At 69.5% G+C, this 15,909-nt stretch overlaps 1 protein-coding gene across 1 annotated transcript; it reads left to right on the top strand.

The window, feature by feature from the left end:
- The first annotated feature begins 1,236 nt into the window (after window positions 1–1,236).
- PPP1R1A (protein phosphatase 1 regulatory inhibitor subunit 1A) lies at window positions 1,237–14,192 on the top strand. Its single transcript, XM_084277204.1, has 8 exons — window positions 1,237–2,613; window positions 7,874–7,934; window positions 9,260–9,297; window positions 9,408–9,471; window positions 11,922–11,975; window positions 12,018–12,134; window positions 13,356–13,459; window positions 14,084–14,192. Exons 1-7 carry the CDS (start codon window positions 1,312–1,314, stop codon window positions 13,457–13,459), a joined length of 1,740 nt encoding a protein of 579 aa, XP_084133330.1. The 5' UTR covers window positions 1,237–1,311; the 3' UTR covers window positions 14,084–14,192.
- The last annotated feature ends 1,717 nt before the right edge of the window (window positions 14,193–15,909 follow it).

The following is a 15,909-nucleotide window of genomic DNA, read 5'->3' as shown; positions in this document are numbered from 1 at the left end:
TGCCGGAGCCGCCGCCGGGTCTCCGCCCCCCATGAATAAGTGATGGGACGCGCAGCCACGGCTGGGACCCCCCCCAGAGCCCCCCCCCCCGGCCCCACAACCCCCCACAGACCCCCCAGGCTCCTCACAGCCCCCACAACCCTCCCAGACCCCCCCCGCCCCCACAACCCCCCAGACCCCCCCCACGGCCCCACACCTCCCCCACAGACCCCCCACAGGCTCCTCACACCCCCCCCACAACCCTCCCAGACCCCCCCCCGGCCCCACCCCCCCCCCCACAGACCCCCCCCAGGCTCCTCACACCCCCCCAACCCCCACAGACCCCCCCCCACGGCCCCACAACCCCCACAGGCTCCTCACAGCCGCCCACAACCCCCCCAGACCCCCCCGGCCCCCAAATCCCCCCCACAGACTCCCCCCAGGCTCCCCACATCCCCCCACAACATCCCCAGACCCCCCCCCCGGCCACCAAATCCCCCATAGACCCCCCCAGGCTCCCCACACCCCCCAAGACCCCCCACAGACCCCTCCCACCCCTCACAGACCCCCCCCCCGGCCCCCCCACCGCCCCCGGCCCTTCCCTTGTCCTGCCAGTAACGGCCTCGGTAGGACAGACAGACAGACGGACAAGGGGTGCAGGGCTGGCCCTGGCTGGGGGGAAGGGGGGGTTGGCTGTGTGTCCGTCTGTCCGTCCCCCCTCCACCGGGGACACACGGGCGCTGCTGGACTTTGCCCAGGGAAGTTCCCCCCTGTCCGTGTGTCCGTCCCTGTCCGTGTGTCTGTCCCTGTGACCCTGACCCACCCACGTGTCCGTCCCCGTGTCCAGGCTCTGTCTGTGCGTCTGTCTGTGTGTCCCTCCCCATGTCCACACGTCTGTCCTGGTGTCCTGCAGTCTGTGTCCGTGTGTCTGTCCCTGCATCCAGGGTGTGTCTGTGTGTCCGTCCCTGTGTCCGTGTGTCTGTCCCTGTGACCCGTGACCCACCCACGTGTCCGTCCCCGTGTCCAGGGTCTGTCTGTGTGTCTGTCCATGTGTCCCTCCCCATGTCCACACATCTGTCCTGGTGTCCTGCAGTCTGTCTTTGTGTCCGTCCCTGTGTCCGTGTGTCTGTCCCTGCGTCCGTGTGTCTGTCCCTGCGCTCAGGGTGTGTCTGTGTGTCCGTCCCTGCATCCCATGGCCCGTCCTTCTGTCTGTCCCCGTGTCCAAGGTCTGTCTGTGCATCTGTCTGTGCGTCCCTCCTCATGTCCACACATCTGTCCTTGTGTCCGTGTGTCTGTCCCTGTGTCCCATAGTCCGTCCTTCTGTCCGTCCCCATGTCCAGCGCCTGTCCGTGTGTCTGTCCCCATGTGCTATGTTTCCGTCCCTGTGTCCGTGTGTCCATCCCTGTGTCCGTGTGTCCATCCCCATGTCTGTGTGTCCATCCCTGTGTCCGTCCCTGTGTCCGTGTGTCCGTCCCCATGTCTGTCCCGTGTCTGTGTGTCCGTCTGTGTGTCCCCGTGTCTGTCCCCACGTCCGTGTGTCTGTCCCTTGTCTGTCCTGTATCCGTCCCTGTGTCCGTCCCCATGTCCGTGTGTCTGTCCCCATGTCTGTGTGTCCGTCCCCGTATCCGTGTGTCCGTCCCTGTGTCTGTGTGTCCCTCCCCATGTCCATGTGTCCGTCCCCATGTCCGTGTGTCTGTGTGTCTGTCCTGTGTCCATCTCTGTGTCCGTGTGCCCGTCCCCGTGTCTGTCCCCATGTCTGTGTGTCCATCCCCATGTCCATCCCTGTGTCCGTGTGTCTGTCCCCATGTCTGTGTGTCCATCCCCATGTCCATCCCCATGTCTGTGTGTCCGTCCCCGTGTCCGTGTGTCCATCCCTGTGTCCGTGTGTCCGTCCCGTGTCTGTCCCCATGTCTGTGTGTCCGTCCCTGTGTCTGTCCCTGTGTCTGTGTGTCCGTCCCCGTGTCCGTGTGTCCATCCCCATGTCCGTGTGTCCATCCCTGTGTCCATATGTCCGTCCCCATGTCCGTGTGTCTGTCCCCATGTCTGTCCCTGTGTCCGTGTGTCCATCTCTGTGTCCGTGTTGTCCATCCCTGTGTCCGTATGTCCGTCCCTGTGTCTGTGTGTCCGTCTGTCCGTCCTCGTGTCCATCCCCGTGTCCGTGTGTCTGTCCCTGTGTCCGTGTGTCCATCCCGTGTCCATCCCCATGCCCGTGTGTCTGTCCCCATGTCCGTGTGTCCATCTCCGTGTCTGTCCCCATGTCCGTGTGTCCATCCCCATGTCCGTGTGTCCATCCCCGTGTCCGTGTGTCCGTCCCTGCACCCACAGCCCCTTCCCCGCTCCTCTCCCACCCCCCACCCCCCTCCCCATCCCTCCCTCCCTCCTCCATCCCTCTGCCCGTCGCTCGGCGGGCGGGGCCCGCGCCCGGTGTCCGTGTGTCCCGGGGCGTGTCCCGGTGTCCGTGTGTCCCGGGGCGTGTCCCGGGGCGTGGCCGGGGCGTGGCCGGGCCGGGAGCCGCCGGGAGCCGCCGGGAGCCGCCGGGAGCCGCCGCCCGCCATGGAGCCCAACAGCCCCCGCAAGATCCAGTTCACGGTGCCGCTGCTGGAGCCGCACCTGGACCCCGAGGCGGCCGAGCAGGTGGGGAGGGGGCGCCGGGGGGGGGCAGAGCCGGGGGGGGGGGGGGGCAGAGCCGGGGAGGGGGGGGCAGAGCCGGGAAGGGGGGGGCAGGTGGGGAGGGGGCGCCGGGGAGGGGGGGGCAGAGCCGGGGGGGGGGGGCAGGGTGGGAGGGGGCGCCGGGGAGGGGGGGGCAGAGCCGGGGAGGGGGGGGGCAGGTGGGGAGGGGGCGCCGGGAGGGGGGGCAGAGCCGGGGGGGGGGACGGACACACACACAGAGGGGCTGCGCCCGGGGGGGTTCGCGGGGGTCGCCGGGGGTCCTGCGGGGTGTGGGGGGGTTGGGGGGGGGGCTGCGGGCACGGCGAGGGCAGCGGCGGCGGGGCACGGCCCGGGGGGGTGTTGGGGGGGGGGGCGGTGCGGGATGGGGAGACCCGCTGGGACCCCCGGGTCTGGGGGGTGGGGAGTGGGTGGGGAGGGGGACACACGGGGGCGGCTGGGTGGGCGCAGAGCCCCGCCGGTGCTGGGGATGCAGAGGGGACACCCCCCCCCCACCCCACACACACACCCCCACACACACATCCCACCCCCCACCCGCCCCAGGCCCTGCAGAGCACCCAGAGCCCCGTCACCCCCACCCCCCTACACCCCCCACACCCCCAAAACACCGCGGGGCGGGACAGGAGACACCGGGGGGGCCCTGGGGGCACCGGGGGGGGGGGGCAGATGCAGCGAGGGGACCGGTGGCATCGAGGGGGCCGTGGGAATTTGGGGGGGGGGCGGGGGGACTGGGGATGGGGGGGGCGTGGGCACCGAGGGGGGTCAGGGTCACGGCGGGGGGCTGGGGGGGGCACCGGGGGGGGGGGCTGTGGGCACCGGGCCCATGCGCTGGCTCAGTGCCGGGGTGTCCCGGGGTGGGTGTAGGGTTACGGCCCCCCCCGGGCCCCCCCAGCTCTTGCTCAAGCTGGAGGGGATCCCAGAACAGCAGCACGGGATCACCCAGCCAGGGGAGGGGACAGGGCACTGGGGACCCCCCGGGGGAGCAGCCTGAGCCCCCTTCCTTGCCCACCTCACCCCACCCTGGCTGAGCCCCCCCCCAAATCAATGCGGGGGGGGGGGGTTGTCTTGGAGGGTCACCCCCATCATCACCCAGCGTGGGAAGATCTGGGGAGGGGGGGTCTTGAGGATGCTGCTGGGGTCTGGGGGTGCTCCTTGGGGGGGGTCCAGCTGGGAACCCCCCCCCCCTTTTCTCTCAGGTTAGGGAGTTGGGGGGGGGGGGGGGTCCCCAGAGCTGGGTGGCTGCTGGCAGAGGAGCCCCCCCTGTGCCAGCGGCGCGGGGGCGGCATCTCGCTGAGGCTCAACACGGCCACGCACCAGCTGGGGCTCCACACGGCTCATTTCCAGCGGGACCCCCCCCCCAACCCCTCCCAAAAAGAGGGGGAGAGCCCGGGGGGGGCTGTGGGGTGCTGAGCACAGGACACCCCCAAACCCCCTGACCCAACCTTGGGCCTGCGTCCCACCCCCCCTCTGTGTGGGAGGCTGGGGCATCACCCTGCCCTGGGGTGGGGTGGGGTGGGGTGGGGGGGTCCCCATGCCCTTCCCTGCCTCAGTTTCCCCTCCCAGGGTGGGTGGGCTGCGTCTCGGCCCCTCTCAGAGCCCCGGGTTGGCTCCGTCCCCGTGGGGTGGCAGCAGCAGGTGACAGGGCTGGTGTCCCCTCCCTGGGCTTACAGCTCCTCTTTGGGGTGTCCCCTGGGGTCCCCTCATCGGGGGGTCGCATTGACTGGTGGTGGGGTGGGGGGGGGGCTCGTCCACGCCACCCCCTTGCCAGGCTGTGGCACGGTGTCCCCACGGCCCCTGGGGCTGTCCCCAACCCTACCCAGCCCCACCCTCCAAAAAGGACCTCAGCCCCCACAGACCTTCTCGGGGCCCCCCCGGGGTCCCCACAGCTCCTCAGCCTCCATCTCACCAAGAGCATCCCCTGTCCTGACCCCCCCGGCTGCCCCCCCCAGGTCCTCCACCTGCCCTGAACCCCCTGGGTGCTGGGTCTGTGCTGACCCCCCCAGGTTCCCCCCGGGTGCTGGGTCTGTGCTGACCCCCCAGGTACCCCCCACAGGTGCTGGGTCTGTCCTGACCCCCCCCGGGTGCTGGGTCTGTCCTGACCCCCCAGCTACCCCCCCACCCAGGTGCTCCACCTGTCCTGACCCCCCCAGGTGCCCCCCCAGGTGCTGGATCTATCTTGACCCCCCCCCCAGGTGCTGGGTCTGTCCTGACCCCCCCAGGTGCCCCCCCGGGTGCTGGGTCTGTCCTGACCCCCCCCCCCCCCCGGGTGCTGGGTCTGTCCTGACCCCCCCCAGGTGCCCCCCCGGGTGCTGGGTCTGTCCTGACCCCCCCAGGTGGCCCCCCCGGGTGCAGGGTCTGTCCTGACCCCCCCCCCCCCCCGGGTGCTGGGTCTGTCCTGACCCCCAGCTGCCCCCCCCGGGCCTGGAGCTTTGTCCTGCACCCCCGCCCAGGTCCCCAGGTCTACCCTGTGTCCCCAAAGCTGTTGCGGGGGGGGGGGACAGCCCAGGGGGAGGGTCCCTCTCTCTGGTGTCCCCATTCCCAGCCCATCCTGGTCCCATCCCGGCTCCCCCGCTGGGATCAGCCCCCCCAGGCCCGGGGGAGCAGCCATCCCCCTGCCCCCCCCCACCCCCCCCCTCCGGCCGAGCTGCCGCCGCCTCTCCGGCTGCTTAATCGATGGGGGAGATGGAGCTCAGAATAGACACGGGAGGAGAGCGGCGGCCCCGGCCCGGCGGGGGGGCAGGGGGCTGGGGGGGCTGGGGGGATGCAGAGAGGGACGGGGGGATGGAGGGAGCGGGGATGGAGAGAGGGGGGATGGAGACAGGGGGGATGGGGGATAGAGAGAGGGAGGGAGGGATTCAGGGAGGGATGGAGATGGATGAGGGATGGAGGGGGAATGGAGGGATGGAGGGAGGAAGAGAGGGGAGAGGGGGTGGAGGGAGGGATGGAGGGGGATTGAGGGAGGGAGAGAGGGAGAGGGGATGGAGGAAGGGAGAGAGGGATGGGGGATGGAGGAAGGGAGAGAGGGATTCAGGGAGGGATTGAGAGGGATGAGGGATGGAGGAGGGATGGAGGGAGAGAGAGAGAGAGAGGGAGAGGGGGTGGAGGGAGGGATGGAGGGGGGATGGGAGGGATGGGGAGGGAGGGAGAGGGGGTGGAGAGAGGGATGGAGGGGGGATGGAGGAAGGGAAAGAGGGATGGGGGATGGAGAGAGAGAAGGGTGGAGGAAGGGATGGGGATGGAGAGAGGGATGGAGGGGAATTGGAGGGATGGAGGGGGGAGGAAGGGATGGGGAGAGGGATGGGGGATGGAGAGAAAGAAAGGTGGAGGGAGGGATGAGGGATGGAAGGAGGGAGAGAGGGATAGAGGAAGGGAGGGATGGAGAGAGATGGAGGGCTGGATGGAGGGAGGACCAGAGCATCCCTCCCCGGAGTGGGAGTCACCAGGACCCCTGGGTCCCTCTCCCCGGAGCAGGGGGGGGGGGGTGGGGAACACACCTCGGGGTGCTCAGCTCCACCTGGGTGACCTTGAGCAGGTGACACCAGCACCCCACCCCCCCATATCCCCCCCCCCCCGGGCCACCCGCACGCGGCGGGGCAGGGGGGTGTGGGGGGGGATTTGGGGGCTCCGGCTTCCACAGGGTCCATCCCAAGGGGCTGCGGGGCCGGATCCTGCCCTGGGGGGGATGGGGGGGGTGGTCCAGGGCTCCAGCACAGCCCAAGCGTCCCGTGGAGGGGGGGGGGTGACCCCAGAGCAGGGGGTGAGGGTGGGAAGGGGGCGATTCCCGGCGATTCCCGGCGATTCCCGGCGATTCCCGGCGATTCCCGGCTCCCCTCTGATCTCCGTTTCAAATCCAGATCGCGGGTTTCTATGGCAACGGGGCCGACACGGAGAAGATGCTGCGGGGGGGGGGGGTGGTGGTGGTGGGGGCTGAGGTGTGTGTGAGGGGGGGGGCGGGATGGAGGAGGTGGGGAAGGGGCTCCCCCTCCAGCCTCTCAGCCGCCTCATTAGCATCTCATTAGCATCTCATTAGGCATCCCGCCTCATTAGGGAATCCTCCCTGGGAAAGGCAGCTCAGTCAGTGGGTCAGCAGGGAAAGGGGGGGGGGGAGTGAGTGCCTGGGGGGGGAGGGCACCCATCACCCCATCACCCCATCACCCCATCACCCTGTCACCCCATCACCCCGTCACCCCATCACCCCATCACCCCATCACCAGCCCCTCCCCACGAGGCCACAACCCCCCCTTGAAGGCGCTGGGGGGGTTGGGGGGGGGGACACACAGGGGGGCTGGAGCAGCCCAAGGATGCTGGGGGTGACCTTGGGCAAGGACACGGTGCCCGTGGGGGAGGGGCAGGGCCCGGCCCTGAGCACTTCCCGGGCCGGGGGGGGGGGGGCCGGGGGGGGGTAATTAGCTCCTGGAACTCATTAAGGCCGGGAGATGGTGATTGAAATCTGTGTGTGGCCGGTGCGGGGGCCACAGGACCCCCCAGCCTCTTCCATCACCGTGGGGACCCCCACCCCCCCACAGCCTCCTCCATCACCATGGGGACCCCACCGCCCCCCCAGCCTCCTCCATCACCATGGGGGACCCCCAGCCTCCTCCATCCCCCTGGTGCCCCCAACCCCCCGCCAGTCTCCTCCATCACTGTGGGGACCCCCCCAGCCTCCTCCATCCCCCTGATGCCCCCAACCACCCCACCCAGCCTCCTCCATCACCATGAGGACCCCCCAGCCTCCTCCATCCCCCTGATGCCCCCCACCACCCCCCCAGCCTCCTCCATCACTGTGGGGACCCCCAGCCTCCTCCATCCCCCTGGTGCCCCCCACCACCCCCCCAGCCTCCTCCATCACTGTGGGGACCCCCCAGCCTCCTCCATCCCCCTGGTGCCCCCAACCCCCCCACCAGTCTCCTCCATCACTGTGGGGACCCCCCCAGCCTCCTCCATCCCCCTGATGCCCCTCACCCCCTCCCCAGCCGCCTCCATCACCATGGGGACCCCCACCCCCCCCCCCCCCAGCCTCCTCCACCACTGTGGGGACCCCCCCGCCCCCTCCATCCCCACGGGGCCCCCACTGCCCCAGGGCCGGGGACACCAGCAGGGTCTGGGTGTTGGGGGGGTGGGATGGGGTGCAGGGTGCAGCTGTGGGTCCCAATTCTCTGTGTCTCTGTCTGTGTGACCCCCTCCCCACCTTATCCCCCCCTCCATCCCCCCCTCCTCTCCATCCCAGATCCGGAGGCGCCGGCCGACTCCAGCCAACCTGGTGCTGAGCAGCGACCAGTCGTCCCCAGGTGGGTCCTGGTATGTCACCCCCCTCACCCCCAGGTCCACCCAGGGACCCCCTCGGGGTGCTTAGGGACACCCTCAGGGTGCCAAGGGACCCCCTTGGGGTATTCAGAGACCCCCTCAGTGTGCTCAGGGTCCTGCTCAGGGTGCTCAGGGACCCCCTTGGGGTGCTCAGGGACCCCCTCAGGATGCCAAGGGACCCCCTTGGGGTGTTCAGGACGCTCAGGGACCCCCTCAGTGTGCTCAGGGTCCTGCTCAGGGTGCTCAGGGACCCCCTTGGGGTGCTCAGGGACCCCTTCAGGGTGCTGAGGGACCCCCTTGGGGTGTTCAGGGATCCCCTCAGGATGCCAAGGGACCCCCTTGGGGTGTTCAGGATGCTCAGGGGCCCCCTTGGGGTGCTCAGGGTCCCACTCAGGATGCTCAGGGTCCCACTCAGGACGCTCAGGGACCCCCTCAGTGTGCTCAGGGTCCTGCTCAGGGTGTTCAGTGACCCCCTTGGGGTGTTCAGAAACCCCCTCACTGTGCTCAGGGTCCCACTCAGGGTGTTCAGGGACCCACTCAGGACGCCAAGGGACCCCCTTGGGGTGTTCAGAGACCCCCTCAGTGTGCTCAGGGTCCCACTCAGGAACCCCCTTGGGGTGTTCAGAGACCCCCTTGGAGTGCCCAGAGACCCCTTACCCATGATGCCCACCACCACACTGGTTGAACTGGGGACTTATCCCACAACCTGGCTCAGGAGCATCCCATGTGCCGCCCCCCCTCCCCAATCCTGGAACCATCCCAGTCCCATCTCAGCACCCCCCCCCAAACACACACACCCCCCTCCAGCTCCAGGGCTGATCTTCCAGGATCTGGCCCATCCATCTCAGGGGCAGCAGCTGCGGGTGACAGGGCGCTGGGGACACGGGCGCTGGCACCGGGCGCAGGGGACACCAGCTGTGACCTTTGAGAGCTCCTCGGGCATGTGGCCTTTGGGGATGGGGGGGGGCACCGGGGGGGGGGAGGGGGGGGGGGCCGGGTGGTTTCATCTGTCCCCCTGCTTTGGGGACACCCCCGCAGCTCTGAAACTCCATCCCCAAGTGCCACCTTGGGGACAAGGCAGGGGGTGGGATGCTGGTTCCCATGGCAACGTGGAGGGGGGGGGGGTGATGCTGGGGGGGGAGCAGGACCATTCCCACAGCACCCATGGGGGATGGACAGACCCAGTGGGGCTGTCATATTGGGGGGGGGGGTGGGGGGGCAGGATGGAGCTCAGCACCCCACACCCACCCCTGACCTGGGGTCTTTGTGCCCCCCACCCCCTCTCTATCCCACCCACCCACCCACCCAGAGATCGATGAGGACCGGCTGCCCAACCCCCTGCTGAAGGTAGGTGCTGCCACCATGGGGGGGGTGGGGGGCATGGAGGGGGGGTCACAGCCCCCCGGGGTGCCCCCCCAGCACCCCCCCCCCCTTCCCTTGTATCCCCCTCCCCACAGTCGGGACTGGCCATGTCACCCAGGCAGAGGAAGAAGGTGTCCCGCACCACCCCCACCATGAAAGGTACTGGGGGGGACTGGGGGGGACAGGGGGGGACAGGGGGGCACTGGTGGGGTGCCACCGCCTTGGGCCCCCACTGCCATGTCCAGGGGGGGTCTGGAGGGGACAGGAGGCCATGGGGGGGGGGGGGGTGTCACATCTCCCTGGTGTCACTGGGAGCGTGGGGACTGTCACTGCTGCACTGGGACGGTACTGGGGCACTGGGACGGTACTGGGGCACTGGGACGGGGTACTGGGGCACTGGGGGGGGGGTGTACTGGGATACTACTGGGGTACTGGGGCACTGGGACGGTACTGGGGCACTGGGGGGGTACTGGGGCACTGGGGGGTGTACTGGGGCACTGAGGCATGACAGGACATGTATTGGGGCACTGGGGGGGGGGTGTACTGGGATACTACTGGGGCACTGGGGGGTACTGGGGAACTGGGACAGTACTGGGACACTGGGGAAGTACCGGGACACTGTACTGGGGCACTGGGGGGCACTGGGGGTACTGGGGCACTGGGACACTGATGGGACACTACTGGGGCAGTAGGGAAGTACTGGGACACCGTACTGGGGCACTGGGGATTACTGGGACACTGCTGGGGAACTGGGGCACTGGGGAAGTACTGGGACACTGGGGGTACTGGGGCACTGGGACACTGCTGGGGAACTGGGGAAGTACTGGGACGCTGTACTGGGGCACTAGGGGGTACTGGGGCACTGTATTGGGGCACTGGGGGGTACTGGGGATCACTGGGGCACTGGGGGGTACTGGGGCACTGTATTGGGGCACTGGGGAGTACTGGGGATCACTGGGGCACTGGGGCACTGGGGGGTACTGGGGCACTGTATTGGGGCACTAGGGATTACTGGGACATTGGGATACTGCTGGGGAACTGGGGCACTGGGAAGTACTGGGACACTGTACTGGGGCACTGGGGGGCACTGGGGCACTGTATTGGGGCACTGGGGGATACTGGGGCACTGGGGATCACTGGGGCACTGGGGCACTGGGGAAGTACTGGGACACTGGATTGCACTGGGGGGTACTGGGGCACTGGGACACCACTGGGGCACTGGGGGGAAGTACTGGGGCACTGGGGGTACTGGGGCACTGTATTGGGGCACTGGGGGGTACTGGGGATCACTGGGGCACTGGGGGGTACTGGGGCACTGTATTGGGGCACTGGGGAGTACTGGGGATCACTGGGGCACTGGGGCACTGGGGGGTACTGGGGCACTGTATTGGGGCACTGGGAGTTACTGGGACATTGGGACACTGCTGGGGTACTGGGGCACTGGGGAAGTACTGGGACACTGTACTGGGGCACTGGGGGTCACTGGGGGGTACTGGGGCACTAGGGGGCACTGGGGGGGGTACTGGGGCACTGTATTGGGGCACTGGGGGACACTGGGGGGTACTGGGGCACTGGGGGAGTACTGGGGCACTGGGACACCACTGGGGGGAAGTACTGGGACACTGTACTGGGGCACTGGGGGTCACTGGGGGGTACTGGGGCACTGGGGGGCACTGGGGAAGTATTGGGACACTGGAGTGCACTGGGGGGTACTGGGGCACTGGGACACCACTGGGGGGAAGTACTGGGACACTGTACTGGGGCACTGGGAGGCACTGGGGGGGTACTGGGGCACTGGGGGGTACTGGGACACTGTATTGGGGCACTGGGAGTTACTGGGACATTGGGACACTGCTGGGGCACTGGGGCAGTACTGGGGCACTGGGACACCACTGGGGCACTGGGGGGAAGTACTGGGACACTGTACTGGGGCACTGGAGGGTACTGGGGCACTGTATTGGGGCGCTGGGGGTTACTGGGACATTGGGATACTGCTGGGGAACTGGGGCACTGGGGAAGTACTGGGACACTGGAGTGCACTGGGGGTTACTGTGGCACTGGGGGTCACTGGGGGGTACTGGGGCACTGGGGGGCACTGGGGGGGGTACTGGGGCACTGTATTGGGGCACTGGGGGATACTGGGGCACTGGGGGTCACTGGGGGGTACTGGGGCACTGGGGGGCACTTTGGGGGTACTGGGGCACTGTATTGGGGCACTGGGAGTTACTGGGACATTGGGACACTGCTGGGGACCTGGGGCACTGGGGCAGTACCGGGGCACTGGGCGTTACTGGGACATTGGGGCAGTAGTGGGACACTGGGGGACACTGGGGGGTACTGGGGGGTACTGGGACACTGGAGTGCACTGGGGGGTACTGGGGCACTGGCACACCACTGGGGGGAAGTACTGGGACACTGTATTGGGGCACTGGGAGGCACTGGGGGGTACTGGGACACGTGGGGTACTGGGACACTGGGGGGTACTGGGGCACTGGGGGGACACTGGGGGGTACTGGGACACTGGGGGACACTGGGGGGCAGTGTGTGTGTGTGTGGGGGCTGCGTGTGCCCCCCCCCGCGCCCCCCCAGCGCCGCCCCCTGCCCGGCAGAGCTGCAGCTGATGGTGGAGCATCACCTGTGCAAGCAGGCGCGGGGCGGGGAGGAGGAGGAGGAGGAGGAGGAGGAGGAGGAGGAGGGGGAGGAAGAGGCGGCCCCGGGGCCGCGCGGCCGCTGCCCCCGCGGCGCCGCCGAGCACGCGCACAGCCCGGGGGGCTCCTGTGCCCCCCCCCCAGCGCAGCGGGGCGGCCCCGCGCCCGCCCGGCGTGAGTCACCCCCCCGGGGGGCTGGGGAGGGGGGCTGGGGGGGGCTGGTGGAGCTGGGGGGGGGGTCTGGGGGGGGTCTGGGGGAGCTGGGAGGGGTCTGGGGGGGGGTCTGGGGGAGCTGGGGGAGGTCGGGGGGGGTCTGGGGGAGCTGGGGGGGGCTTAGGGGTGCTGAGGGTCTGGGGGGTTTGGGGGGCTGGGAGTGCTGGGGGGGGTTGGGGGAGCTGGGGGGGTCTGGGGGAGCTGGGGGAGGTCGTGGGGGTCTGGGGGAGCTGGGGGAGGTCGTGGGGGTCTGGGGGAGCTGGGGGGGTTTAGGGGTGCTGAGGGTCTGGGGGAGCTGGGGGGGGTTTAGGGGTGCTGAGGGTCGGGGGGGGTCTGGGGGAGCTGGGAGGGGTCTGGGGGGGGTCTGGGGGAGCTGGGGGGGTTCTGGGGGAGCTGGGGGAGGTCGGGGAGGGAGCTGGGGGAGGTCGGGGGGGGGTCTGGGGGAGCTGGGGGAGGTCGGGGGGGGTCTGGGGGAGCTGGGGGGGTCTGGGGGAGCTGGAAGGGGTCTGGGGGGGTCTGGGGGAGCTGGGGGGGTCTGGGGGAGCTGGTGGGGGTTTAGGGGTGTTGAGGGTCTGGGGGAGCTGGGGGAGGTCGGGGGGGGTCTGGTGGAGCTGGGGGGGGGTTGGGGATGCTGGGGGGGGCTGAGGGGGCTGGTGGGGGTTTGGGGGTGCTGGGGGTGCTGGAGTGGGTCTGGGGGTGCTGGAGGGGTTTAGGGGGGGCTGGGGTGGGTTTGGGGGTGCTGGAGGGGGTTTAGGGGTGCTGGGGGGCTTGGGGGTCTGAGGGGGTTTGGGGGTCTGGAGGTGCTTGGGGGGGTTAGGGGTGCTGGGGGGACTGGGGTGGGTCTGGGGGTGGTGAGGGGGTTTGGGGGGGCTGGGGTGGGGATGGGGGTGCTGGGAGGGGATGGGGGTGCTGGGGGTTTTGAGGGTGCTGGAGGTGGTTTAGGGGTGCTGGGGGGGCTGGGGGGGTGGGTCTGGGGGGTGCTGGGGGGGCTGGTGGGGGTTTGGGGGTGCTGGAGTGGGTCTGGGGGTGCTGGAGGGGTTTAGGGGGGCTGGGGTGGGTTTGAGGGTGCTGGGGGTGGTTTAGGGGTGCTGGGGGGGCTGGGAGGGGTCTGGGGGGGTCTGTGGGTGCTGGGGTGGGTTTGGGGGTGCTGAGGGGGTCCTGAGGTCCCCCCCACCTCCCCAGCACCCCCAGGGCCCCGTGAGGACGGGCGGCACAGCCTGGCAGAGGATGGCACCCATATAGCACCGAGGGATGGGGGGGGCACCGGTGCTGCCGGCAGCCAGTAGGTACGGACTGGGGGCACTGGGAGGGACTGGGAGGGATTGGGAGGGACTGGGATGCAGCGGCAGGGACTGGGAGACTGGGAGGGGATGCTGGGGGAGGACTGGGGTACTGGAAAGGGGTGTATTGGGGTGTTGGAGGGGTACTGGGGCACTGCTGGGGTGTTGGGTGGGGTACTGGGGCTACTGGGACACTGCTGGGGAAGTACTGGGACACTGTGCTGGGGTACTGGGGGATACTGGGACACTACTGGGGCACTGGAGGGGTTTACTGGGGCACTGGGGGGCACTGGGGCACTGTGGGCTTTACTGGGGCACTGGGGGGTACTGGGGCACTGGGGGTTTACTAGGGCACTGTGGAGGTTTACTGGGGCACTGGGAGGGTTTACTGGGGCACTGGGGGTTACTGGGGCACTGTGGGGGTTACTGGGGCACTGGGGTGGTTTACTGGGGCACTGTGGGGTTTACTGGGGCACTGGGGGGGTTACTGGGGCACTGTGGGGGTTACGGGGGCACTGGGGTGGTTTACTAGGGCACTGGGGGGGTTACTGGGGCACTGGGGGGGTTACTGGGGCCCTGGGCCCCTGGGAGGTGGCTGCAGCCCCCCCCAGCCCCCCCTGTCCCCCCCAGGCGCCCCAGGACCCCCCGATGGTTTTTAGCCGACCCTTTTCTACGCCTCCAGCGGCCGCCCCGGGGGGGCTTTTTGTATTGCCAGGGGCAGCCCCCCCTGCACCCCCCCCCCCCAAACCCCCAGGGGGGGCTCCTGGGGACACTGGCAAGCCGGGCTGCACCCCACGTCCCCACCCCAGCCCCCCCACCCCCCAACCCCAGGTCCCCAGGGTGGGGTGGGGGGGGACACTGGGGGCACCCCCCTCCCCCAGCACCCCCACCCCGGGGCACCCCACTGTCAGCACCCTCCCCGCACTGGGGGGCACGGGGGGGGTGTCGTCCCCCCCCAACACACACACACACGTGTGCACGGTGCACGTTTGCACACGCGTGTGCAAGGGGGGGGGTCACACGTGCATGCAACAGGGGCCTCTGCACATGGACACGGGGTGGGGGGGGGGCAGGGGGAGGGTGGGGGGGCCACATGTGTGCACCCAGGTGGGCACGGGGACCCCCCCAAGCTGGTATTAAAGGGGGGTGTGTGCCCCCCCCCCCCCCCAAAACCCACCCTGACTCCTCCTTGCTTTCATGGGGGGGGGCTGAGACCCCCTTTGGGTGCTGCACCCCACGCTGGGGGGGGGGTTGATGTGGGTGTGTTACCCCTCTGTGAGTCTGTCCCCCCCCCAAAAAGGGCCCCCCCAGGCCTGGGAGCAGGTGGTGGTGGCGAAGGGTTTATTAATTGCTCGTTAGCGGCGCGTGGCGTGTGCGTGTGTGTGCGTGACATGCGTGTGCAGCTGCGAGCACGGGCACCCCCACCCACCCCCGGGGGCTGGGGGCACCCACTGACACGGGATGGGGGGGCTGTGTGACCCACTGACATGGGATGGGGGCTGGGATGGACCCACTGACACGGGATGGGGGGATGGGATGGACCCACTGACACGGGATGGGGGGGCTGGGGGGACCCACTGACACGGGATGGGGGGATGGGATGGACCCACTGACACGGGATGGGGGGGCTGGGGGGGGCTGTGTGGACACACTGACACAGGATGGGGGGGATGGGGGGGCGGGATGGACCCACTGACATGGGATGGGGGGGCTGGGATGGACCCACTGACACGGGATGGGGGGGATGGGGGGGCGGGATGGACCCACTGACATGGGATGGGGGGGCTGGGATGGACCCACTGACACGGGATGGGGGGGATGGGGGGGCTGGGATGGACCCACTGACACGGGATGGGGGGATGGGGGGGCTGGGATGGACCCACTGACACAGGATGGGGGGGCTGGGGGGGCTGTGTGGACACACTGACACAGGATGGGGGGGCTGTATGGACCCACTGACACGGGATGGGAGGGGCTGGGTGACCCACTGACACGAGATGGGGGGGCTGGGGGGTGGGATGGACCCACTGACACGGGATGGGGGGGCTGAGATGGACCCACTGACACGGGATGGGGGGGATGGGGGGGCTGGGATGGACCCACTGACACAGGATGGGGGGGCTGGGATGGACCCACTGACACGGGATGTGGGGGCTGGGGGGGCTGTATGGACCCACTGACACGGGATGGGGGGGCTGTATGGACACACTGACACAGGATGGGGGGGCTGGGGGGGCTGTATGGACCCACTGACACAGGATGGGGGGCTGGGGGGGCTGGGATGAACCCACTGACATGGGATGGGGGGGCTGGGGGGGGCTGTGTGGACCCACTGACATGGGATGGGGGGGCTGGGGGGGCTGTATGGACACACTGACACAGGATGGGGGGGCTGTGTGGACACACTGACACGGGATGGGGGGGCTGGGGGGGCTGTATGGACACACTGACACAGG

This window comes from Gallinula chloropus, assembly GCF_964237585.1.
Source record: "Gallinula chloropus genome assembly, chromosome: 31".
NCBI lineage: Eukaryota > Metazoa > Chordata > Aves > Gruiformes > Rallidae > Gallinula > Gallinula chloropus.
The sequence above is the reverse complement of the archived record's forward strand: the minus strand, read 5'-3'. Positions and strand labels throughout refer to the sequence as shown.

Coding starts and splice junctions, on each gene's coding strand:
- PPP1R1A (XM_084277204.1), top strand. CDS start 1,312: ATGTCCAGCGCCTGTCCGTGTGTCTGTCCCCATGTGCTATGTTTCCGT. Junction 2,614..7,873: donor ACCCCGAGGCGGCCGAGCAG/GTGGGGAGGGGG, acceptor TCTCCATCCCAG/ATCCGGAGGCGCCGGCCGAC. Junction 9,472..11,921: donor CACCACCCCCACCATGAAAG/GTACTGGGGGGG, acceptor CCTGCCCGGCAG/AGCTGCAGCTGATGGTGGAG.